Source organism: Pantherophis guttatus, chromosome 10 (assembly GCF_059756535.1).
Source record: "Pantherophis guttatus breed Tessera chromosome 10, ASM5975653v1, whole genome shotgun sequence".
NCBI classification, from domain to species: domain Eukaryota; kingdom Metazoa; phylum Chordata; class Lepidosauria; order Squamata; family Colubridae; genus Pantherophis; species Pantherophis guttatus.
In genome coordinates, this window is record NC_142072.1 from 7,947,519 (window position 1) to 7,973,403 (window position 25,885).

Here is a 25,885-nt window from a genome sequence, read left to right on the forward strand (position 1 = left end):
ATAATATAATATAATATAATCACCAGGACTTTTTCAGATCTCATTCCTGAAATTAGCAATCTAAGAAGAATTACTTAAATGCATCAAATGTTGCTCAATTTAGTCAAGTCTATAGAAGTAAACATTATTTAGCAACTGTTTCAGACAGAAATATGAAACGTGTTAAAAAGATTGGGAATGCTGCATCTTTAAAAAAGTTATTTTAGCTTGTAATTCAGCAATTAAAGAAGAGTTATAAATCCTTTCTAAATATTATGTTTGTTTTTTTTTGGTAGATCAGTATGGTGAACGTAAGTATATGGATATATTTATTATCATTTATTGCTTTCTCTACCAGACCACAAACCTGGTGCAGAAATACCCAGTTCAAATCTTATTGTATAATTTTTCTATAGATGCCATGTGATGCTATCTTTGTTTTAGTCTGTCTTGGTTTAACACTGCTGCATTTTATCTACTATAGTTTTCATTCATTCATTTTTCCATTCACTCGTTCTGTCAGAGTGGATGTCAAAACAGCAACAGATGAGATGGAAATCTGAATAATTCCTCCTCTTACCCTAGAGTACCAAAGACAAATGCAGGCGAAATATATATATATATATATATAAATTTGATTTATATGCCGCCCTTCTCTGGAGACTCAGGGTGGCTTACAATGCGTCAAGCAATAGCCTTCATCCTTTTGTATATTTATACAAAGTCATCTTGTTGCCCCCACAAACTGGGTCCTCAATTTACCCACCTTAGAAAGGATGGAAGGCTGAGTCAACTTTGAGCCTGATGAGATTCGAACTTACAGTAATTGCAGACAGCTGGTGTTAATCCCAAAGCTTTTAGTCTGCTGAGCCACCAGGCCCTTTTATTATTTTATCATTTGAAATGATATATCGTGTTTCTCCAAAAAGTCGACCCACTTTGAAAAGAAACCCTATCACATTTTTGAGCTTGTGCGATTAAATTAAGCTCCACCCACAAAATTAGCCCTAATTAAGACCCTGCCCACCCTGGGATGCAGGGGGTGGGGTGAGGCACACAGGTAAAAAATAAGCTAGGGTGGGGATGGAGGTGTGGAGCTGCCCTACTTACCAGGCCTCGCATACCCCGACACCTGCCTTGCCTTCTTCTGCGGCCACTTCTTCTGCAGCTGCTTGTATTGGCTTTGTATTGCACAGATATAAAACCCACAAGGACTTAAAATAATAACCACAACCTATTAAGCTAAGCAGGCTTGGCCTTGGTTAGAATTTGGATGAGTGAGGATCAGGGAATATCAGGAATCCATGGTAGACTGGGAAATCTCTCCCAAAATACTTCCAAGCAAACTCTGCAGTTCTTTCCCCGAAGAACAGCTTTAATTTTTATTGGTTCCTGGAGACATAAGGAAGTGTTAGGTAGGTAAAAAGAATCTTGGTGGCGCAGCGGATTAAAGTGCTGTTAAAGTAGCACTTAGCTGCCAGCTGTCTGCAATTACTGCGAGTTCAAATCTCACCAGGCTCAAGGTTGACTCAGCCTTCCATCCTTCGAGGTAGGTAAAATGAGGACCCAGATTGTGGGGACAATAAGCTGACTTTGTATATGTAAAAAAAGAACACTGCTTAGGGGGCCCAAAAGCCCTACTAAGCAGGTATATACAAAAGTATGAAGGCTATTGCTTAACGCATTGTAAAGCCGCCCTGAGTCTCTGGAGAAGGGCGGCATATAAATCGAACCAATAAATAACCAATAAATAAATAATAGAAATAATTACTTCATTTCTCCTATTTGAAGGAGAGATCGAGGAAAATACGGTTCCAAATAACTCTTGAAATTTTTCTTTCTTACATTAGGATATGATGGGAACATTCACGGACCAGGTAAGTCTCAGGGGTAATTTTGAATATATTGCAACGGTTGGTTTGTTCAGATGAATGCTGAAGGGCTTTTTAGTGAAGACGAAGTATTAGCAACTAAATTAATAGACTAAGTTTTTTTTTTCTTTCCAGGAATAAAAAAATAGTTCTGGGAACAGCCATCATGGCTGGACTGCTAAGAGAAGTTTTAGAGTGCTTGTTAAGCAATGTCCTGGGACAAGAGGGTATACATGGAATAACAATGCCCTTTTTCTCCCTGTTCATCCCCCCCACACACACACACAACACCTTGGCACTGTTAAGGAGAAGGTAAACCAGGAAAGGCAGAGAATCAGGGGTGGGTTCAATTTGCCTTTACTACCGGTTTGCAATGGGGCCGGTCGCGCGTGTTTCTGCACATGCGCAGAAGCTTCCTGATGATGTCGTGGTCGGTGGACGGAGTCTCCCACCGGTTTTACTACTGGTTCAATAGAACCGGTCCGAACTGGGGGCAACCCACCACTGCAGAGAATGGCCTTCACTTCCTGCCTGCTGAAACAACTGCTTCACTTCATCAAAAGGGAGATGCTCCCCAAGTCATATAGAGTAATTAAAATGCCATTTTTATGGCTCTAAAATGTCAGTTACAGAGTTTACCGTGATTTCAGTTACAGCTCCCTTCTTCCACATTAATTTCAACCATTAGGTTTCACCTCATTGGACCACAGATTAGATTCTCCATAGAATCTTAATTTGTGTTTAGCCCAATACAGCTAATCATTCATAAAAGGTAAAGGTCCCCTCGCACATATGTGCTAGTCAGTTCCTGACTCTAGGGGGCAGTGCTCATCTCCGTTTCAAAGCTGAAGAGCCAGCGCTGTCCGAAGACGTCTCCGTGGTCATGTGGCTGGCATGACTGAATGCCAAAGGCGCACGTAACGCTGTGATCTTCCCACCAAAGATGGTCCCTATTTTTTCTACTTGCATTTTTTACGTGCTTTTGAACTGTTAGGTTGGCAGAAGCTGGGACAAGTCATGGGAGCTCACCCCGTTATGCGGCATTAGGGATTCGAACCGCTGAATTGCCAACCTTTCAATAGACAAGCTCAGCATCTTAGCTACTAAGCCACCGCGTCCTTGACAGGCCCCCAAATCCCAAACGTTTGAAGAGGACAAAGTTTCCCAATTTGTTTCTATGCATTTAGCTCTGTGCTATGATTTCAAATCAAGTCAGTCAGGATTAGCCCTGTGATTAGCCTGTCACTCTTTAAATTTACATTAAAAAGTTTGTTGCTTATAGAAATACAAATGAAATTATTTGGCAATACTGCCAATTATATTCATGGGCTTCAATATGGTTGCTGGGCTTCCTTTACTATGGATTTTCAAATTCAAATCAAATTCAAACCTTTATTGTCAATGCCTACGGGCCTGGTGGCTCAGCAGACTAAAGCATTGTGATTAACATCAGCTGTCTGCAATTACTGTAAGTTCAAATCTCACCAGGCTCAAGGTTGACTCAGCCTTCCATCCTTTCTAAGCTAGGTAAAATGAGGACCCAGATTGTGGGGGCAATAAGCTGACTTTGTATAAATATACAAAAGTATGAAGGGTTTGAAAATCTATTTGACTTCAGCAATAGTTTTTCTCTCAACCATCTCCTTCGCTCAGGTTCCTGTGGACTCATTTTGCTTTCATGGGCTTAAGTTTTTAATTATTCTCATAACCTTCTGAACATCTTACTGTGGGAAGTCCCATAGAGAGAGGTGAACCCTTTTCCTAGCTATCAGGTGATTATCTCCACCCAGATCTTGCAAAAATCTGGATTTTGAGGCAAGAATGATAAGAGGAACAGGGAAAATTAGAGGGCTGTGGAGAGAGGAATCGGACAACTTGCCACAGCCAAATCGCTATGGCCAACTCATCATGGCCAATTTGCTGCAGGACAACTCGCCTTGAGACAACTCACTGCGGGACAATTTAACAATTCTATTTAATTATTGAAAATAAATAAAAAAAGTTATTTTAATGTTTGCCATTCACATTTCATTCTCTCCCTCCTATTCTGTCCCTTCCTTTAATGATTCCATTCCACCATTGCTTTGATATCAGTGTAACTCTTGTCCTACAGCGAGTTGGCTATGGCAAATTGGCTATGGCAAGTTGGCCGTGGCAAATTGTCATAGACCTGGTGGAGACGATGACAATTCTCTTTCCCAATAAACTGAAAAGGGATGTGTGTGGGGGGGTATCAGACTCTTGTTGTCTTTCTTTTTTTGGAAGAAGCAGCTCTGGTGATTTCAGGCACAGACTGGGACATATTATATAGTTGCTTAATCCGAAAACAGCAAAGTAACTGGGATTGAGTAAGTAGATTGGATTGGAATTTCTTTTGATTAATCAGTGTCTTCTCTTTCATAGATTGCTTCATATGCACAGAAACCAGTAAGTAAAAAGAAAGTCCTTTCTTTTCCTGATTCAGTGTCCAGTACTGAGGCAAGATGTTACAGAAATGAATAAGGAGCTACATCAGTGGTGGGATTCAAAATTTTTTACTACCGGTTCTGTGGGCATGGCATGGCATGGCTTGGTGGGCGTGGCAAGGGAAGGATACTGTAAAATCTCCATTTCCACCCCACTCCAGGGGAAGGTTACTGCAAAATCTCCATTTCCTCCCAATCAGCTGGGACTCAGGAGGTAGAGAATAGATGGGGGCGGGGACACTCAGAGGTGGTATTTACCGGTTCTCTGAACTACTCAAAATTTCCACTACCGGTTCTCCAGAACTGGTCAGAACTTGCTGTATATCACCTCTGGGCTACATGTCTTCCTCCATGGTACAACTGATACAGTGAATAAATAATCAATGAATGAACAGTACAAAATCCTTGATAGAGCCTTGATAGTACAGTGCTCTACGCACCCTGTTATTAACACAGCTGCCTGCAATTTCTGCTGGTTCGAATCTCTCCAAAGCTGAAGGTTGACTCAGCCTTCCATCCTTTCTAAGGTAGGTGAAATGAGGACCCAGTTTGTGGGGGCAATAAGCTGACTTTGTATAAAATATACAAAAGTATGAAGGCTATTGCTTAACGCATTGTAAGGCGCCCTGAGTCTCCGGAGAAGGGCGGCATATAAATCAAATTAAAAAAAAAAAAAATCAGATCAGAGTGCAGATTTTATCTGTTTTTTCAATTATATGATATCCCTGCAAGGTAGATAATGTTAACATTTGGGGATCTGGTAGAATATTTTAAGATTAAAAGGTTAAAAGTTAGTTTTAGAGGGAAAGAGCCATAATCCATAATTGGCATTAACAGAAAGGGGATGGGAACTAATCTTTTGAGCCAGTATTTCCAAATCCGCAGAGAGCTCTCAAGATACCTGTTAATCAGTAGAATGAAAAAAGAAGGTTTCTAGAGATTACACTGGGATTTACAGTGGAAAAAAATAAAGATGATTACACTGGGATTAACAGTGGAAAAAACAAAGATGATTACACTGGAATTAAAAGTGGAATGAAGATGATTACACTGGAAATAGCAGTAGAATGATAAAAGGAAAGGTTAAATTAGACCAAGTAAAAAGAAAATTTAATAATGGACATAACGAATCAATTTTTATTAAGGTGCTGGATGGTATATTTGAGAAAACTGATAGCCATAATAATTGGGATATTATTTAAATATGTATAACAATTGTAATAAATTGAACATTTTTTATTAAAAGCAAAATTGAAAGAATATATGATTATGATCTACAAACAAAAATTACTTAATTGGTGTTTATAAGATTTATAAGATTAAAATTTGATAAAGTAATACTGGAATAAAGATTTAATGAGAACTATATGAAGTAATAAATAAATGTAAGGAAGTTTTAGAAATGGAAATAATTTTGACATATATAAACATGTTTGAACTGTATTGTTAACAGTGAGGACTTAGGGTAAGAATTGTGAAATGTAGTATGGGGTATTAATTGTTAAGATTTAAGGTGGGTTAATAGAAGGGTAATTGTTTTTTGATTAAGTAAATATGAGTAATTTTTTTCTAAGATGGTATTAGTTGAAATATGTGATTTAAGACTAAGAAATAAGTGACATGACAAAATAGAATATATAAAATTTGGTTAAAGATGACAAAAAAAATGAACAAATTGATGACCGGATCAAAGCTCTGTTCCGAAAAAATGTAATTTGTGTGTCTGAAATTTTTTTTAAAAAAACTTTTTGCAAAAAAGAAAAAAAAAAGAAAAAAAGAGATACCTCTTTATCAATATTAGATTTTACCAATTTTATATCTCCTGTTTTCAGAAAGAATATCAATTCTGTTCTTTGATTTCTAAACCACTAGGCATGCTAAATTATAATCCACCAACACAAGCAATTAAAAAAAACGCTTAAAACCTGTAATTTCATATATTATAAGTTTTATGGTCAAAATAGATACCCTACAGTTATTGGTTTCTCCAGAACTTTTTTAAAATTTCCATATTTGAATTCTAAGACAACAAATGTTTCTAAAATTTGTGTTTAATTAAAAAAAAGACCAAGAATAATAAATAAAAACTACTAGGTGTAAAATCACAAGAAATACTTTATCCTAAAGCTAATAATTCTGTTTTCTTCACATAAATCAATTAATGCAAAGGTTTTAATTGTAAAAGAATTTGCCCAGACTCTGCACTTTTTTCAAAAAAGATTTGAAATATTTAGATGGATCCAATTATTTTTTTTCATGGCAGATAATAATTAATATAATAATATAATATAATATAATATAATATAATATAATATAATATAATATAATATAATATAATATAAGCACCAGCACTTTTTCAGATCTCATTTCTGAAATTAGCAATCTAAGAAGAATTACTTAAATGCATCAAATGTTGCTCAATTTAGTCAAGTCTATACAAGTAAACATTATTTAGCAACTGTTTCAGACAGAAATATGAAACGTGTTAAAAAGATTGGGAATGCTGCATCTTTAAAAAAGTTATTTTAGCTTGTAATTCAGCAATTAAAGAAGAGTTATAAATCCTTTCTAAATATTATGTTTGTTTTTTTTGGTAGATCAGTATGGTGAACGTAAGTATATGGATATATTTATTATCATTTATTGCTTTCTCTACCAGACCACAAACTTGGTGCAGATCTTATTGTATAATTCAAATCTTATTGTATAATTCAAATCTTATTGTATAATTTTTCTATAGATGCCATGTGATGCTATCTTTGTTTTAGTCTGTCTTGGTTTAACACTGCTGCATTTTATCTACTATAGTTTTCATTCATTCATTTTTCCATTCACTCGTTCTGTCAGAGTGGATGTCAAAACAGCAACAGATGAGATGGAAATCTGAATAATTCCTCCTCTTACCCTAGAGTACCAAAGACAAATGCAGGCGAAATATATATATATATATATATAAATTTGATTTATATGCCGCCCTTCTCTGGAGACTCAGGGTGGCTTACAATGCGTTAAGCAATAGCCTTCATCCTTTTGTATATTTATACAAAGTCATCTTGTTGCCCCCACAAACTGGGTCCTCAATTTACCTACCTTAGAAAGGATGGAAGGCTGAGTCAACCTTGAGCCTGGTAAGATTCGAACTTACAGTAATTGCAGACAGCTGGTGTTAATCCCAATGCTTTTAGTCTGCTGAGCCACCAGGCCCTTTTATTATTTTATCATTTGAAATGATATATCGTGTTTCTCCAAAAAGTCGACCCACTTTGAAAAGAAACCCTATCACATTTTTGAGCTTGTGCGATTAAATTAAGCTCCACCCACAAAATTAGCCCTAATTAAGACCCTGCCCACCCCGGGATGCAGGGGGTGGGGTGAGGCACACAGGTAAAAAATAAGCTAGGGTGGGGATGGAGGTGTGGAGCTGCCCTACTTACCAGGCCTCGCATACCCCGACCCCTGCCTTGCCTTCTTCTGCGGCCACTTCTTCTGCAGCTGCTTGTATTGGCTTTGTATTGCACAGATATAAAACCCACAAGGACTTAAAATAATAACCACAACCTATTAAGCTAAGCAGGCTTGGCTTTGGTTAGAATTTGGATGAGTGAGGATCAGGGAATATCAGGAATCCATGGTAGACTGGGAAATCTCTCCCAAAATACTTCCAAGCAAACTCTGCAGTTCTTTCCCCGAAGAACAGCTTTAATTTTTATTGGTTCCTGGAGACATAAGGAAGTGTTAGGTAGGTAAAAAGAATCTTGGTGGCGCAGCGGATTAAAGTGCTGTTAAAGTAGCACTTAGCTGCCAGCTGTCTGCAATTACTGCGAGTTCAAATCTCACCAGGCTCAAGGTTGACTCAGCCTTCCATCCTTCGAGGTAGGTAAAATGAGGACCCAGATTGTGGGGACAATAAGCTGACTTTGTATATATAAAAAAAGAACACTGCTTAGGGGGCCCAAAAGCCCTACTAAGCAGGTATATACAAAAGTATGAAGGCTATTGCTTAATGCATTGTAAAGCCGCCCTGAGTCTCTGGAGAAGGGCGGCATATAAATCGAACCAATAAATAACCAATAAATAAATAATAGAAATAATTACTTCATTTCTCCTATTTGAAGGAGAGATCGAGGAAAATACGGTTCCAAATAACTCTTGAAATTTTTCTTTCTTACATTAGGATATGATGGGAACATTCACGGACTTGGTAAGTTTCAGGGGTAATTTTGAATATATTGCAACGGTTGGTTTGTTCAGATGAATGCTGAAGGGCTTTTTAGTGAAGACGAAGTATTAGCAACTAAATTAATGGACTAAGGTTTTTTTTTTCTTTCCAGGAATAAAAAAATAGTTCTGGGAACAGCCATCATGGCTGGACTGCTAAGAGAAGTTTTAGAGTACTTGTTAAGCAATGTCCTGGGACAAGAGGGTATACATGGAATAACAATGCCCTTTTTCTCCCTGTTCATCCCCCCACCCCCCCACACACACAACACCTTGGCACTGTTAAGGAGAAGGTAAACCAGGAAAGGCAGAGAATCAGGGGTGGGTTCAATTTACCTTTACTACCGGTTTGCAATGGGGCTGGTTGCGCGTGTTTCTGCACATGCGCAGAAGCTTCCTGATGATGTCGTGGTCGGTGGACGGAGTCTCCCACCGGTTTTACTACTGGTTCAATAGAACCGGTCCGAACTGGGGGCAACCCACCACTGCAGAGAATGGCCTTCACTTCCTGCCTGCTGAAACAACTGCTTCACTTCATCAAAAGGGAGATGCTCCCCAAGTCATATAGAATAATTAAAATGCCATTTTAATGATTTCAATTACAGCTCCCTTCTTCCATATTAATTTCAACCATTAGGTTTCACCTCATTGGACCATAGATTAGATTCTCCATAGAATCTTAATTTGTGTTTAGCTCAATACAGCTAATCATTCATAAAAGGTAAAGGTCCCCTCGCGCATATGTGCTAGTCAGTTCCTGACTCTAGGGGGCCGTGCTCATCTCCGTTTCAAAGCCGAAGAGCCAGCGCTGTCCGAAGACGTCTCCGTGGTCATGTGGCTGGCATGACTGAATGCCAAAGGCGCACGTAACGCTGTTACCTTCCCACCAAAGATGGTCCCTATTTTTTCTACTTGCATTTTTTACGTGCTTTCGAACTGCTAGGTTGGCAGAAGCTGGGACAAGTCATGGGAGCTCACCCCGTTATGCGGCATTAGGGATTCGAACCGCTGAATTGCCAACCTTTCAATAGACAAGCTCAGCATCTTAGCTACTAAGCCACCGCATCCCTTGACAGGCCCCCAAATCCCAAACGTTTGAAGAGGACAAAGTTTCCCAACTTTTTTCTATGCATTTAGCTCTGTGCTATGATTTCAAATCAAGTCAGCCAGTGATTAGCCTGTCACTCTTTAAGTTTACATTAAAGAGTTTGTTGCTTATAGAAATACAAATGAAATTATTTGGCAATACTGCCAATTATATTCATGGGCTTCAATATGGTTCCTGGGCTTCCTTTATTATGGATTTTCAAATTCAAATCAAATTCAAACCTTTATTGTCAATGCCTACGGGCCTGGTGGCTCAGCAGACTAAAGCATTGTGATTAACATCAGCTGTCTGCAATTACTGTAAGTTCAAATCTCACCAGGCTCAAGGTTGACTCAGCCTTCCATCCTTTCTAAGCTAGGTAAAATGAGGACCCAGATTGTGGGGGCAATAAGCTGACTTTGTATAAATATACAAAAGTATGAAGGCTATTGCTTGACGCATTGTAAACCGCCCTGAGTCTCCAGAGAAGGGTGGCATATAAATCAATTTAAAAAAAAAAAAAAAAAGCACAACATGTGTACAATGAAATTGAATGAGCCTCCCTTGGTGCAATCCCCTGCCCCAAGAACACAGAATACATCTCAATAAATCCATAAATAAAAAAAGGAATCCCTAAACCCAAATAAGTAATAACTAGCACACATTCCCACATACATATATGTATATAACATTATATTACACCGGTATATAGCCATATTTTTTGGAATATAAGATGCTTTGGACTATAAGACTCACCTACCTTTTTTGGGGAGGAAAACAAGAAAAAAAAAACCTGCCTCCCAGCAATTTGCCTCCTTGCAGCAAACAGCAGAGGCCCACATGGCAATAGGTAATGACAATACCTGCAGCCTGAAACAGCTGAGGGTCGGGAAGCTGATCCAACTGACAATCAGCTGCTTGCGCTAATCAGGCTGTGCTGAAACTGAAATGGGCTGTTTGATGTTTGCTGAAAGGAGATAAATTGCTGGGAGGCAGAGGCCAAAGAATGGCCACCCAAATTTTCACCCTCTTTTTTTTTGGGGGGGGGGGGAGAAGTGTGTCTTATACTCCGAAAAATATGGTACATGTTGCAAGTCTATCACATTAAGCCTGATTGTGGTGTTATGTTGCGTTTAGAAGCCTGACAGCCTATGGATAAAAGCTATTTTTCAGCCTATTCATTCGGCTGGCTAGGCTTCTATATCTCCTGCCCAATGGTAGGAGAGTAAAGAAATGCTGACCAGGGTGTGAATCATCCCTCAGGATTTTCCTCACTCTGCGGAGACAGCAGATCCTGGCGATTTCGTCCAGTGAGGTCAGGGGGCAACCCATGATTTTTTGTTCTGTGCTCATCACCCTCTGTAATGCCTTTCTTTCCGCGGCTGTCAAGCCAGCGTACCATATTGTGACACAATATGTGAGGATGCTTTCGATCATAGACGGGTAGGAGGAAGTCATCAGCCTTGGTTCCACCTGATTTTTCCGCAAGACGCTAAGGAAATGGAGTCTCTGTTGAGCCCTTCATTTTGGGAAACAAATGAGATTAGTAACTCTAATATTGGAGATACTATGGAGAAGTTATACGTTAATAGTGAGAAAAGGATCTTTGTTACATGTATCTCTATCACATTATGGACTTCTTTCTTGCTCCCATATAAAAGAAGCAGTTTGGCAACGTAGACAATATGTCTTCCTGCTTACTACATTCATGGAGCCAAGAGCTTGGCTTCCATGGGGTTTAAATTTGAAAATAATTTGAAGTGACATTCAAATGATCTATTTACTTTTTATTAGCTTGGTGGTCTTTCTCAACCTTCCAAACGTTCTTATCCTTTAAAGAACCAGGTGAGTTGCATATGACTGGATTTTTTTCATCCCCTGCTACCAATATCTTCCTTTGGAGAAGAAGTTAAGACTAATTCTTGGGACTGGGGAAAATCTGTTGATTCAAATATGCTAGTTGAGCTCCTGATGAATGCCTTTAAGACCAGGTTTTCAGAAGCAGGGTGTACAAAAATCTCCCAAGAGCAGCGGTGGTGCAGTGGTTAGAGTGCATCTACTGATCACCAGCTGCCAGCAGTTTCCATCCTTCCGATGACGGTAAAATGAGGACCCAGATTGTTGGGGGCCATAGGCTGACTCTGTAAACCGCTTAGAGAGGGCTGTAAAAGCACTATAAAGCGGTATATAAATCTAAGTGCTATTGCTATATACAGGCATGATTTTAATTTTGCCATATTGTGGTATCTCGGTGTCATTTTTAAACTCTGGTGACTATTACACCTTCTTCGAGTCATCCAACTTCAGCTTTGCCAATGGAAAGTTTACATCACTTCAACAATGGCTTGATGCTACTATGGAGAGATTCTAGGTTATGGGAAATGGCATTTTTTTAATGGCATTTATGATCCTGGCAAAATGTATGACCCAAAGTTGTTAGTTGAGCTGATGATGACTGCCTTCTCTCTTAAGAAGGTTATATATATATTTAAAATATATACAGATACCTTGACTACAGCATCTTCCAGAGTCATCCTATACCAGCTTTGCCAAAAGAACATTAATGTTGACAGCTGTTACATAACTTCAACAATGGCTTGGAGAGGTTATATGCCACTGGTGGGAAAATGGCTTTTCTTTATATATCTCTCCATCACATACTTTCTTGCTCCTTCTTCTCAGAAATTTGTTTAGGCCAAAAATTAAGTTGCTCATTTTAGCATGTGTTACTCTGTAATATATCTGGATGGTTTATGCATTTATGTTTTAAAATAATCTGAAAGGACATTCACAGAATCAATTTTCTTTATCAGGCTTCCTACCATAGGCCTGTTCCTGTTGCCAGCAGCCAGGTGAGTTCCATTAGATTTGATATTCTTCTTCCCTAGCATTTTCCTTTGCACTGCAAGTCCAGGCTATTTAGTGGTACTGGGGAAAATCTGTGGATTCCAAGATGGCAGTTGAGCTCTTGATTGATCCTTGAAGATCAATCTCCAAGGAGCCTTGGTAGTACAGTGGTTTAATGCACCCTGTTATTAACACAGCTGCCTGCAATTACTGCAGGTTCGAATCTTACCAGGCTCAAGGTTGAGTCAGCCTTCCATCCTTTCTAAGGTAGGTTAAATGAGGACCCAGTTTGTGGGGGCAATAAGCTGACTTTGTATAAATATACAAAAGGATGAAGGCTATTGCTTAATGCATTGTAAGCCGCCCTGAGTCTCTGGAGAAGGGCCGCATATAAATCAAATTAAAAAAAAAAAAACAGGTCATAAAAGGAATATCTCAATATAGGTCAATATATACAGACCCCCCTCAACTACTGTCCTACTCTGGCATCTTGGCGTCATTTTTAAACGTGAGTGACTTACAGCATCTCCTAGACCAGGGCTGTCAAACTTAAGGCCTGGGGGCCAAATCCAGACTGCGGGGTGCTTAGATCTGGCCTGCAAGGCAACCTTGGAAACAGCGAAGGACCAGTCCGCAGTGCTTCTGCCAGCAAAAACAGAGCTCAGGAGGGCTGCATGCGACCCTCCCAAGCTCCGTTTTCACTGGAAGAGGGTTGCAGGAGGCCATCTCAGCCGATAACAGAGTCTGGGAGCCCGTTTTCTCTGGCAGAGCTCTTGGGCCACCACAGGCACCCCTGACATGAGTGACATCGAGGTGGCCACACCCATCTTGGCCACGCCCCCCCACCCAAGGTCAAACACAACCCTGATGTGGCCCTCAATGAAATCGAGTTTGACACCCTTGTTCTAGACTCATCCAACCTAGCTTTACCAAAGGACACAATTGTGGACAGATTTTAAATCACTTCAAAAATAGTTTAAATATACTATGGAGATATACTGTACATAACTGGTTGGAAAGTGGCCTTCCCCCCCCCCCCAACTCTCATATAACAGACTACTTTCCTGATCCTTCTTCCTACAAATTTGTTTAAGGCAAAGATTAACTTCCTGTTCTTTACATACTGTATGTTCCTCTGCAAAATATCTTAATGATACATGCATGTACCAACACAAGAGCTTGGCTTTTAGAAGGTACAGCTTTTCAAATAATATGAAGGCACATTCATAGATTGATAGATTGATAGATTGATAGATTGATAGATTGATAGATTTATTTATTTATTAGGTTTTTGTCTCCTCTTATCCATCTCATTCTGCCAGTAACCAGGTAAGTTCTGTAAGACTGGATTTTCTTCTTTCCTATAATTTTCCTTTGGAGAGAATGTCAAGATTACTGTATTTTTCAGAGTATAAGACGCACCAGAGTATAAGACGCAGCTTAGTTTTTGGGGAGGAAAATAGGTGGGAAAAAATCTGCCTACCAGGTATTCATCTGGCTAGTGTCCTTAGTCTGGTCAGCTTCAGCACATTAGTTTGCTGGTTTTTATCCCCTGCTTGGGGATAAAAAACAGCTTTTAAAGCACAGCTGATCTTTGGAGAAAGAAGCAATGAGAAAAGCAGGCAAAGCATGGAGATCGCTTCACTCACTAGCACCTCCTTAGGGCTGAAAAAAAGCTTCATAGCTGAGAGTCAGAGGGAGCAGGCAAAGCACGGAAGATCACTAGTTCCTCGTTAGGGCTGAAAAAAAGCTTTGAAAAAGCTACATTCGGAGTATAAGACACACCCAAATTTTCAGCCTCTTTTAGGAGGGAAAAAAGTGTGTCTTATACTCCAAAAAATATGGTAATTCCTGATACTGGGGAATATCTGTTGATTCCAAAATGGGAATTGTGCTCATGCTGACTGCTTTGAGAATCAGTGTTCCAGAAGGAGGGCATTAAAGAAATAATTCACTACGTCAATATATAGATACTTTGATTACTGTCTCACTCTGGTATCTTGGTGTCATGTTCAAACTTTGGTGACTTACAGCATCTGCCAGAGTCATCCAATACCAGCTCTGACAAAGGAACACAGACGTGGACAGGTTTTACATCAATTTTAAGAATAGTTTAATGCGCCTACGGAGTGATTCTATGTCACTGGTGGCATTTCTTACATTCTCTGTCCATTATGTAATATACCTCTTTCTTTCTCCTTCTTCCCACAAATCTGTTTAGCAACAGCACTTAGACTTACATACCACTTCACAGTGTTTTACCGCCCTCTCTAAGCGGTTTATAGAGTCAGCACAGGGCAAAGGTTAAGTTGCTCTTATTCACATATGTTACTTTGTAATGTGTCTTGATACTTAAGGCATGAACAGACCCAAGAGTTTGGCTTTCATGAAATTTAAATTTTGAAATAATCTGACGGGACTTTGATAGGGTTTATTTAATTTATTATTAATTTGCTGCGACTTATGATCAGAATGGTGGTCCCGCTCCTGCCAGCCTCCAGGTGAGCTGCATAAGATTGGATTGTCTTCTTCTTTAGCATCTTACTTTGGACAAAAACTCAAGATGAATTCCTGGTCCTGGGGAAGATCTGTTGATCTCCTAGATCAGGGGTCACCAACCTTTCGGACCTCAGGGATCACTAAATTCATAATTTTAAATCCTGCGGACCACTAATATGATCTGCCTAATGACTGACTGCTTGGCTGTGGCTAGGTGGTCATGTGACTGGGTGGGTGTGACCAACTAGATGTCACTCATGTCAAGGGGCACCTCGTTGGCCTCTACTCACCCCTCCCCTCCCAGCCACTCCTCACTTCCCTGCCCGGACTCCTTAGGGCCCCAACAGGAAGCAATTGTTGGAGCTAAGCCGCCATCATGATGGCGTCTCTTCCAACTCTGTTATTCTTTATACAAACACCTTGATTACTGTCCTAGTCTGGTTATCAACTCGCAAAGCATTTCTAGTCTGCTCTCGAGTTGCCGTGGGTATCAAGTGGAGAGCATATTCCATGTGTACCTTCTTCCAAGCTCGGAACTCAAGATTACCAAAGCTGGATTGTGAGGTGTGCTTTCTATAGTCCATGGGAGTGCCTCATTGTAGAATGTGATTTATGACAGAGACTGAGAGGAGGGGGGGAAACAGGATCAAAGTTGAGCTGTAAATTACATGCAGCAGAGTTGACCTCACTTGAGTAGACGCCGCCATGTTGCTCCTAATAAAGAACTGGATTTCTTTTGAAACTTGGCTCGAGATTCATGAGTTAATTAGGGCATCTGTCAGAACCTTGACAGCAGGTCAGCTCTCCTTTTAAAATCAATCAAGATTACCAGGCTTCCTGAATCTCGGGCTCTCCAATCGCTCCCCGATATCTGGGGTGCTTGGAGAGAAACTCAGGCAACCTTGACACTGGTATCTTGGTATCATTTCTAAACTTACTGTGTCTTCTAGACTCATCCAACCTCAGCTTTATCAAAGGAACACAATTGTGGACAGATTTTAAATCACGTCAACAATAGTTTAAATATACTATGGAGATATTATACATAACTGGTTGGGAAGTGGCCTTTCTTATATAGCTCTCCCTCACATAACCAACTTCTTTCTTGCTCCTTCTTCCCACAAATTTATTTAGGTTAAAAATTAACTCACTGTTGTTCACACACGTTATTCTGATTGGTGTCTTGATGGTTAATGCAGGCATTGTAGCAACAGCATAACTTCTATGAAGTTTTAATTTTGAAAATAATCTGAAGGGACATTCACAGGATCTATTTACTTATTTATTAGGTTGGTGTTCCCCCTGGTCCTTACAATGGACTTCCTCCCCTTCCTCCTCCACCTCCTCCTCCTTTCGTTAGCCAGGTGAGTTCCAGAACACTGGATTTTCTTCTTCCCTGGTATCTTTTTTGGACAGCAAATCAAGACTAATTCCTGGTGTTTAGTAACAATTGTTAATTCCAAGAGGCCAGTTGCACTCTTCATCACTGACTTAAGAATCAGGCTCTCAGAAGCACAGCACAACAGAAAAACCTGTTGCTGATAGATCCATAACCATCTTGAATTTCTTTTTTCTCAAGTGTTAGCCATTCTTCTGTCACTCAGCACAAACCAAACAGATTATTTTGTAAAGTTCTCTGCTCTGATACTTGACTTATTACTACATCTACTACTACTGCTGCTATTAGTAGGAGGGGTGGGTGGGACCCAGTGGTGAAATTCAATTTTTTTTTACTACCGGTTCTGTGGGCGTGGCTTGGTGGGCGTGGCTTGGTGGGCGTGGCAGGGGAAGGATACTGCAAAATCTCCATTCCCTCCCCACTCTGAGACCAGCCAGAGGTGGTATTTGCCAGTTCTTTGAACTACTAAAATTTCCGCTACCGGTTCTCCAGAACCTGTTGGATTTCACCCCTGGTGGGGGCCCTTTAGGTGAATAAGCAACAGGAAACCCATTTTTAGCAAGCCATTTCTTATTTCCCCCCCCCCTCTCTCTTGGAATAGAGAGATAAAAGTCCTTCTATCACTACCGTGTTTCAAGAAGCTTGACAGTTAGAACAATTAATCAATGGAACAACTTGCCTCCAGAAGTTGTGAATGCTCCAACACTGGAAGTTTTTAAGAAGACGTTGGATAACCATTTGTCTGAAGTGGTGTAGGGTTTTCTGCCTAAGCAGTGGGTTGGACTAGAAGACCTTGAAGGTCCTTTCCAACTCTGTTATTCTGTTATCTCCATAGGTCAATGCATATACACACCTTGATTACTGCCCTAGTCTGATATCTTGGTGTCATTTTTAAACTCTGGTGACTTATAGCATCTTCCAGAGTCATCCAGCTCTAGCTTTGCTGAAGAAATACAAATGTGGACAGATCTTAAACCACTAAAATAATAGTTGGAAGCTAGTATGGAGAAATTATACATCACTGGAAAGGAATTGGCTTTTCCTACATGTCTCTTTATCACATAACAGATTTCCTTGTTGCTCGCTCCTATGTCTCACAAAGCTGTTTAGGAGCAAATGTTAAGTTTTTTCTGTTTACATGTTACTCTGGGATATGTTTTCATGCTTACTACATTCCCATGTAATAAGTAATTTGTTTAGAGAAAATTAACACACTGTTGTTCACTCAAGTTACTCTGTGACATGTCTTGATGCTTAATGCATTCATTGTCCTATGGGCTTGGGATCTATGAAGTTTTAATTTTGAAAATAAACTGAAGGGACATTCACAGGATCTATTTACTTATTTATTAGGTTGGTGTTCCTTCTTATCCTGTACCTCCTCCTCCTCCTCCTCCTGTCAGTAACCAGATGAGTTCCATTAACACTGGATTTTCTTCTTCCCTGGTATCTTTTTTGGACAGCAAATCAAGATTAATTCCTGGTACTTAGGAAAATGTGTTAATTCCAAGACGTCAGTTGTCCTCCTGATGATTGATGTAAGGATCAGTCTCTCAGAAGCAAGTCATATAAAAAATATCTCAAGGGGTTACACAGATATCTCAATTTCTGCCTTCCTCTGGTATCTTGGTGTCATTTTTTTTTAACCTCTGGAGACTTACAACATCTTCCAGAGTGACCTTCCAGCTTTGCCAAAGGAACACAAATGTGGATACTTTGGGGACAATGTCCTTCCATATATATCTGCCCAGCAGTTAATTGGCTTCTTTCTTCCTCCTACTTTCCACAAATTTGTCAGGGCAACTGGTAAGTCGCTCCTGTTGACATATATTACACTAAAATATATATTGGATGCTTAATGCACTTGCAGACCCAAGTATTTGGTTTCCATGAAGTTTGGTTTTTAAAATAATTTGAAGGAATGTTCACAGGATTTATTTACTACTTCATTAGGTTGGTGCTCCCTCCAATAGTTACAATGGTCCTCCTCCTCCTCCTCTTGCCAGCATCCAAGTGAGTTCCATTAGATATGATATTTTCTTCCCTAATATCTTGTTTTGGGCTTCGAGTCTAGATTAATTACTGACAGTAATTGTGGTTGTTCGTGCATTTTACTCTGCAAAATATCTTACTGCTTAATATATTCACAGACTCAAGTAGTTGGCTTCTATGAGGTTTATTTTTTTTTTAATACTCTGAAGGAACATTCACAGAATCTATTTCCTTCTGTATTAGGTTACTAGTTCCTCTGATAGTAACAGTGGCCCTCCTCCTGCAAATAGCCAGGTGAGTTGCACAAGATTGGATTTACTTCTTCTGTAGTATCTTCCTTTGGACGGCATCCCAAGAAGTATTCATCATACTGGGGAAAATCTGTTGATTCCAACGTCAGTTGAGCTTCCGATGACTGCTGATGATCCGTCTTTCAGAATATCTCAATAAGTCAGTAATAGCAATCATTCCTAAAGAGAAGTTGTTTGTGTCCATATTTCAAAGTACTGTATTTTTCGGAGTATAAGGCGCTCTGGACTATAAGACACACCTTCCTTTTGGGGGGGAGGAAAACAAGAAAAAAAATCTGCCTCTGCTTCCCGGCAATTTGCCTCCTTGCAGAAAACAGCTGAGGCCGAAAATGGGGCGTGCAGAGGTGGCAATAGGCAATGGCAATCCCTGCAGCCTGAAACAGCTGATGGTCGGGAGACCGATCCAACGACAATCAGCTGCTTGTGCTAATCAGGCACTGCTGAAGCTGAAATGGGCTGTTTCCTGTTTGCTGCATGGAGGCAAATTGCTGGGAGGCAGAGGCCAAAGGGTGGGGGCCGGCAGGTGGGCGGGGCTATATTCGGTGTATAATACGCACCCAAATTTTCACCCTCTTTTGGGGGGGGGAGTGCGTCTTATACTCCAAAAAATACAGTATAAACATGCTGGGAAGTTCTTCCCAAAATTTCATCTTTTTTTTCTAAACATAGAGATACTTGTCTTTTTGATACTGTGTGTTTCCATCTTGCCAAGATTAGGGGAGATATGATAGCAGCGTTCCAATTTTTGAGGGGCTGCCAAAAGATGAGGGGGGTCAACCTATTTTTCAAAGTATCAGAAGGCAAGGCAAGAAACAATAGATGGAAACCAATCAAGGAGAGAAGCAAACTAGAACTAAGGAGAAACTTCCTAACGGTGAGGACAATCAACCAGTGGAATGGCTTGCTGTTGTGGCCCCGCCCTCTGAGCCTGTCCCATCAGAGGAAGAAAGCTCCGAGCATGAGGAAGAGGAGTCAGCCAGGCCTCCCTCTCCAGGCCCCTCCCCTCTGGCATTGTCTCAAGTGCCGGCCGAGGGAGAGGAGACAGCTGGTTCGGATCAGAGTGATGAAGAAACATCATTCCTGGACGCACGCCTCCGAAGGCGTGATAAACGTTTGCAGCAGCTTAGGAGGCGTGCTAGGGATTAGAACTGAGTCACTGGACCACACCCCAGAGACTATATAATAGAGGGTGGTGGTCAAGGATCCTTGTGACGAACAAAGCAAACCTTAGATAGTCACTAAAGCCTCGTCCGGAGCTGCTGAGAGAAAGATTTAAAGTGTCGGACATTTGGACTCTTGAGTATTTATCTTTCTGTTTTTACTTTGAAAATAAAGTCACTTGGCAGACGGTGTGTCTATCGCTGCCAAGTGGGAGATAAGACCTGGGTGCGTTCCAAAGTGTTTCTTTAACCCTCGACTGGCTGTGTTGGTGTGTGTGTGGGTACGGGGACAGATCACTTGCCTTCAGAAGTTGTGCGTGCCCCATCACTGGAGGCTTTTAAGAAGAGACTGGACAATCATTTATCTGAAATGGTATAGGGGCTCCTGAATGAGCAGGGGGTTGGATTGGAAGACCTGCAAGTTTCTTTGCAACTCTGTTATTTTATGAAAACAATATATGCATCTTTCAGAAATACAGACATAAATTCTCAGAATTTCAGCAACGGCTATACTGGCTGGGATAGCTGTATTTGCAATGGGCTGACTTTGTTTTCCCCACCAAAAGGACAATTGTTAGATATAAGTTATCTACTCTTTTTCCCCCTTGCCTTTTGCAAAATGCATTTTCTATAAGAACTTCCATCATTTAAGTTTTTGTGTTTCTTCTTTTAATAGTTTCCAGAATATACGTGCGGGAAAAAAACCCTTGCATTATCTTTATAATTATAAAATATTATTTTTCCTGTTTTATAAGTCATCTCAAACAATTTGAATATTTAGGTCAATAGTAACAGTTTCAATAATAGCAGCCATCTTCGATTTATCTTGAAATGTTACTCCAAAAATACAGAGGTAGAAACTTTGTTAGGCTAGTTTTACAAAAAAAATTAACAGTGGGAAGAACTCTTTTCGGAGTCCTGAAAAACTGCCAGAGAAGTTGCAGATAAATATTCAGTTGCTAATTAGTTGTATTACCTTTTTCATTGCACTATTGAAAGCTGAACATTTTTTGTTTGGCTTCTTCCATCCTAGCTAGCATTGAAGCCCCATATATGCTTTTCATTCAAACTGTCCTGAATAATTGGCTTTATTCTCAATCCTAACACATTTATTTTCCATTGTGGTCACTTCAGGGCAATGGTGAAATCCAAATGGGTTTGCCACTGGTTCTCTGGCTGCACATGCGTGCCATGCACCAAATGCACGCTGTGTGTGCATGCGCAGTGCGCACCAAATGCGCACTGTGTGCACCCTCATAGTACATGCCAAATGGAGGCTTTGGAAGGCAAGTAGAACAGCGAGGGGGAGATCAGCTGTGTCCTGCGATTTAGCTTTGCTAGAAAGCAGGATTTCCTGCTTTCTAGCAAAGCTAAACCCTGCGGCACACAGCCGATCGTCGGAAATACCGGTTTGCCTGAACCGGTAGCTTTTTAAACTGCCAGTTCAAACGAACCAGCAGCTAACTACCGGTTTGCCCGAACCGGTAGTTTTTATCACTACCGGTTTGCCTGAACCAGAGCAAACCGGTAGCATTTCACCCCTGCTTCAGGGATTTCCAGCCTTTAAGTACCAGATGAGTATTTCATTCCTATAAAATTGCAGGTGTTTCTGGGAAACTAAAAGATGAACAATTATTTATTTATTTTTATTCTCTCCCCCCCCCTTCTTGCCGTCTCTTTAGGGATTTCCAATGTATGACTCCCATTTATACTGCAGGTTTTTGCATTAACTTGAAAACTGAGCAATATTTTCTCTTTTTTCCCCTGCAGACTTACAATGTTAGAGTGCCGGCTCCACCTCAAAATGTGAGTATGCCTTCTAAGAACCTTCTTTAACTTACTATTCCTTACCCTCTTTCTTCATTTTTATAATTTTGTTTGCCTTGAAATTGTGATTGCTATATATCTGGGTCAGTGGTGAAATGTAAAATTTGTTACTACTGGTTCTGTGGGCGTGGCTTGGTGGGGGGGTTTAATGTGACTGGGTGGGCGTGGCCAACTTTTTTTCTTTTTTTACTTTTAAAAGCATTTTTTCTACAATCTTAAAAGGTTGCAGAAAAAAATGCTTTTAAAAGCCTCTGACGATCAGGCAACTCAGCTGGGATCGTCAGAGCCTTTTAAAAGCATTTTTTTCTACAACCTCTTTGGCCGAAGGGGGATGGGGGGTGGGTGGAGGAGGGAAGGGGGAGGGATGGGGGAAAATTGTTGTAATATTTGCTAAAACTTTTTAATAAAAAAAAATTAAAAAAAGCTTCTGATGATTGCGCGGCTGAGCTGGGCATGGAGGAGGGGGTCAGGGATTTTTGCTACTGGTTTTCCGAACCACCTGCTGCCATCGCTACCGGATCAGGTGATCTGGTCCAAACCGGGAGCATTTCACCCCTGATCTGGATGTATATTGGATAATAATTGGGTATATAATGTATATTGGGCATTATACATTATAAGCACAGGTTGATGCTACTTACCTTTAAAAAAAACAATGCAAAGACAAATTAGCACACACACACATTGGGAACAAATGTTCCACCTGTATTTTAGAATCCTAATTTGTAAGTAGATGCCATGTAGGGACACCTCTGTGTCATTTCAAGTTTGTTTTTCCAACTACCTGTATTTTCCAGAGTATAAGATGCTCCTGAGTATAAGATGCACCTTAGGGTTTGGGGAGGAAAAAAAAATCTGCCTCTGCCTATCAGCATCCATTGGTATTCATCTGGCTAGAGTCCTGTCAGCGTGTGAGAGAGTTGAGGGCTGTTTGGAAACTGAAACAGTATTTGCTGTGTGAGCAACAAGGAGACAGCAAGGAGCCTGCGCGTGGCTTAGTTCAACTGTTCTGTACTAAAGCTGCATGCTGGTCTAAAACTGAAAATGAAACTCCTCTCCTCTGCTTGTGTTTTGCTTGTATTTACTACCATGCTTGAAAACCTGCTTTTGGTATTGTATATTTACTTCATGTGTTATATTATATATAAAGAGAAGTTATTGAATCCTGCTGAATCAGTTACTTGTGTGTGCTTTCTGGATGTGACTGCTGTTGCAAACTCTGATACGTCCTTGCAGCAAATAGCGAACAGCCAAGTCAGCTTCAGCACATTATTGCAACCTGATTCAGCATGAGCAGCTGATTGGTGGGTGGATTGACCTCCCGGAATACCCCCAATCAGCTGTTCCAGGCTGCAGGGATTGCCATAGACCATCGCCCCCTCCGTGCCTCGCATTTTTGGCCTTGGGGGCTGGACTACATTCGGTGCATAAGACGCACCCAAATTTTCATCCTCTTTTGTGGGTGTGTCTTATACTCTGAAAAATATGGTATTTTTTCTCAAAAGAAATGGATTAATTACTCCATCACCACTGCACCAATTGTAGCAGTTAAACCATGAACTTTCTCCAGCATTGTTCAGAAGCGAATCAATCCTCCAGTTATTAACTCTTGCTGAATTGCTTATCTAATTTTATTTTTCCAGGCAATGTAAATCAAAGCATCTCACAGGGAAAATGGACTCTGGTGGGTATGGAAGATATTTTTGGTTTAATAGAGATTTACATTGTGCATATTTCCTCTCAGGACTTTACAACAACTTGCTTTTGGATACGTGGATTATTTGGGATCATTGTCATTGAGGGTAAAGGGAGACTGAAGGCAAAATTCTGAAACATTTTCTACTTTAATGGGTAAATTTATGCCAAATATTGCACATTCACTCATCTTGGTTTTGATTTTTTTTCCCTAGATCCACCAATTGCATGTATTGAGAATAAAACGGACAGCTACATTTTCTATTTCGATCATTCACATTTTTTCCCCCTAATCAACGAGGAATTGCAACTTTTTTTTGAGAAGGCTCCAGCAATTATGTTTCTTTCTGTTGATTAATGTAGTTCCTCTTAATTGTGAATCCAGATTAGTCTACAAAAATAAACGTTTAAAAATATATACATATGCAGCATTATCATGGAGTGTTGTCTTTATTGCTGACCTTGAAAATTATCATTTTAGTGGGGTTCAGGCAGGGTTGGGCTTCAAAAATTTTAGCAAGGGGTTGTCTGCCCAGTTGTTGGGTGGGTGTGGCCATGGTGGGCGTGGCCTAGTCAGCCACCTGCACCACGGTGGGGGGGGGATTTTTCCAGATGCTCCAGAGGCTTTCCTCAAGCCTCCTTGAAGGTGAAAACAGCATCCCAAACTTCTGTTAGGCCTGTTTTTTTGCCCTCCCCAAGTCTCCATGTGTGTCCTGCACTTACCTGCATCCAAAATGGTCCACGTAGGGACTCCTGGGAGGGAGGTGTAGGTTGGGAGGGGCCAGCCAGAAGTGGTATTTGGGGGTTCTCCGAACTGCACAGAATCTTAGCTAGAGGTTCTCCCGAACCCCTGCGAACCCCCAGCAGCCCACATAAATATGTGTTATTGTGATAAAAGTCCATCATCTATGTATACTTTAATCCCCCAAACTTAGTTATCCCAGGGGTGAAATCCAGTAGGTTCTAACAGGTTCTGGAGAACCGGTAGCAGAAATTTTGAGTAGTTCGGAGACCTGGCAAATACCACCTCTGGCTGGCCCCAGAGTGGGGTGGAAATGGAGATTCTGCAATATCCTTTCCCTGGAATGGGGTGGGAATGGAGTATCCGTCCCCTGCCACACCCACCAAGCCACATCCACCAAGCCACACCACACCCACCAAGCCACACCCACAGAACTGATAGTAAAAAAAAATTAGATTTCACCACTAAGTTATCCCCATATTCCTTATTTAGGCCACTGTGTTTTATAGGCTTAATAGATATTCTAAGAGACTTTCACAATAACCTTAAAGTCCTTTTGACAAAAAAGGACCTTTTTTTGATGCTGGTACATTGCTCCTATACCCCTCCTCCTTAGAAGTGAATTATTACATTCTTATACTATGTCCAGAAGACAATTGCTCAATCCTGACTTGTAGGTAAAGAAAAGTCTATGTGCATTTCATTATAAGAGAAAATGAGATGGATGACATTTGAGATTAATTTTTTCCCCTTTAATAACTGAATAATTTAGTGATCTGACTCTCATTTTTCATGGAAATGTAGCCTCATCTTTGCACACTCATTTATGGCAGGCATTTATATTTCATTTCTCATAACAGAAACAATTCAATTATTGTGTGGGTAAAGTTCTGGAGCTGCAGTCATTCAACATGGCCAGGAGATGGCTACAGAGATTTCCTTTTATTTCTTTGCCTCCCTTTCATGGTCAAGAGGAGTTGCCACTGAGATCCAGTTTAAAAATCCACACGGGCTGAAAATGTGCTTTTCAGTTTTGCGAAGGCTGATTCATTTTTGAGTCTGAAAATGCTTTGGATGGAGGCCAAGATCCCCCACCTGGAATTGGGAATGTCTACTTTAATGTCTACAGGGACGTGGTGGCTCAGTGGCTAAGACGCTGAGATTGTCGATCAAAAGGTCGGCAGTGGTTCAAATCCTTAGTGCCGTGTAACGAGGTGAGCTCCCATTACTTGTCCCAACTTCTGCCAACCTAGCAGTTCGAAAGCATGTAAAAAATGCAAGTAGAAAAATAGGGACCAACTTTGGTGGAAGGTAACAGTGTTCCATGAGCCTTTGGCGTTTAGTCATGCCGGCCACATGACCACAGAGACATCTTTGGATAGCGCTGGCTCTTCGGCTTTGAAACAGAGTTGAGCACTGCCCCCTAGAATCGGGAACTACTAGCACATATGTGTGAGGGGAACCTTTACCTTTACCTTTTTACTTTAATGAACAAGAGGTGTTTGTATTTGAGGGGCTGCCACAAGGATAGGGGGTCAACCTATTCTCTAAAGCATCTGAAGGCAGGACAAGAAACAATGGATAGAAAGTAATTAAGGAGAAAACTAACTTAGAACTAAGGAGAAATTTCCTGACAGTTAGCACAATTAATCAATGTAATGATTTGTCTTCAAAAGTTGTGAGTCTCCAACAGTGGAGTTTTTAAAGAAAAGATTAGACAACCATTTGACAGAAATGGTATAGGGCCGTGATGGCAAACCTATGGCACGTGTGCCACAGATGGCACGTGGAGC

General features: G+C 40.5%; 1 protein-coding gene across 5 annotated transcripts in view; it reads left to right on the forward strand.

The window, feature by feature from the left end:
- The window catches only part of LOC117669243 (uncharacterized), a 39,600-nt gene extending 15,816 nt beyond the window's left edge, over positions 1-23,784 (forward strand). Inside the window, exons 9-22 of one of the 5 annotated variants that reach the window (XM_087876062.1) lie at positions 276-290; positions 1,830-1,856; positions 4,254-4,277; positions 6,913-6,927; positions 8,490-8,516; positions 11,415-11,465; positions 12,434-12,472; positions 13,755-13,796; positions 16,256-16,330; positions 18,319-18,378; positions 18,601-18,651; positions 21,599-21,634; positions 23,299-23,339; positions 23,566-23,784. In XM_087876062.1, the coding sequence (XP_087732188.1) occupies positions 276-290; positions 1,830-1,856; positions 4,254-4,277; positions 6,913-6,927; positions 8,490-8,516; positions 11,415-11,465; positions 12,434-12,472; positions 13,755-13,796; positions 16,256-16,330; positions 18,319-18,378; positions 18,601-18,651; positions 21,599-21,634; positions 23,299-23,307 (471 nt within the window). In that variant the 3' untranslated portion in view covers positions 23,308-23,339; positions 23,566-23,784. The remainder of the gene's footprint in view (positions 1-275; positions 291-1,829; positions 1,857-4,253; positions 4,278-6,912; positions 6,928-8,489; positions 8,517-11,414; positions 11,466-12,433; positions 12,473-13,754; positions 13,797-16,255; positions 16,331-18,318; positions 18,379-18,600; positions 18,652-21,598; positions 21,635-23,298; positions 23,340-23,565) is intronic. The other 4 variants (XM_087876063.1, XM_087876064.1, XM_087876065.1 and 1 more) reach the window with 4 other exon arrangements.
- The last annotated feature ends 2,101 nt before the right edge of the window (positions 23,785-25,885 follow it).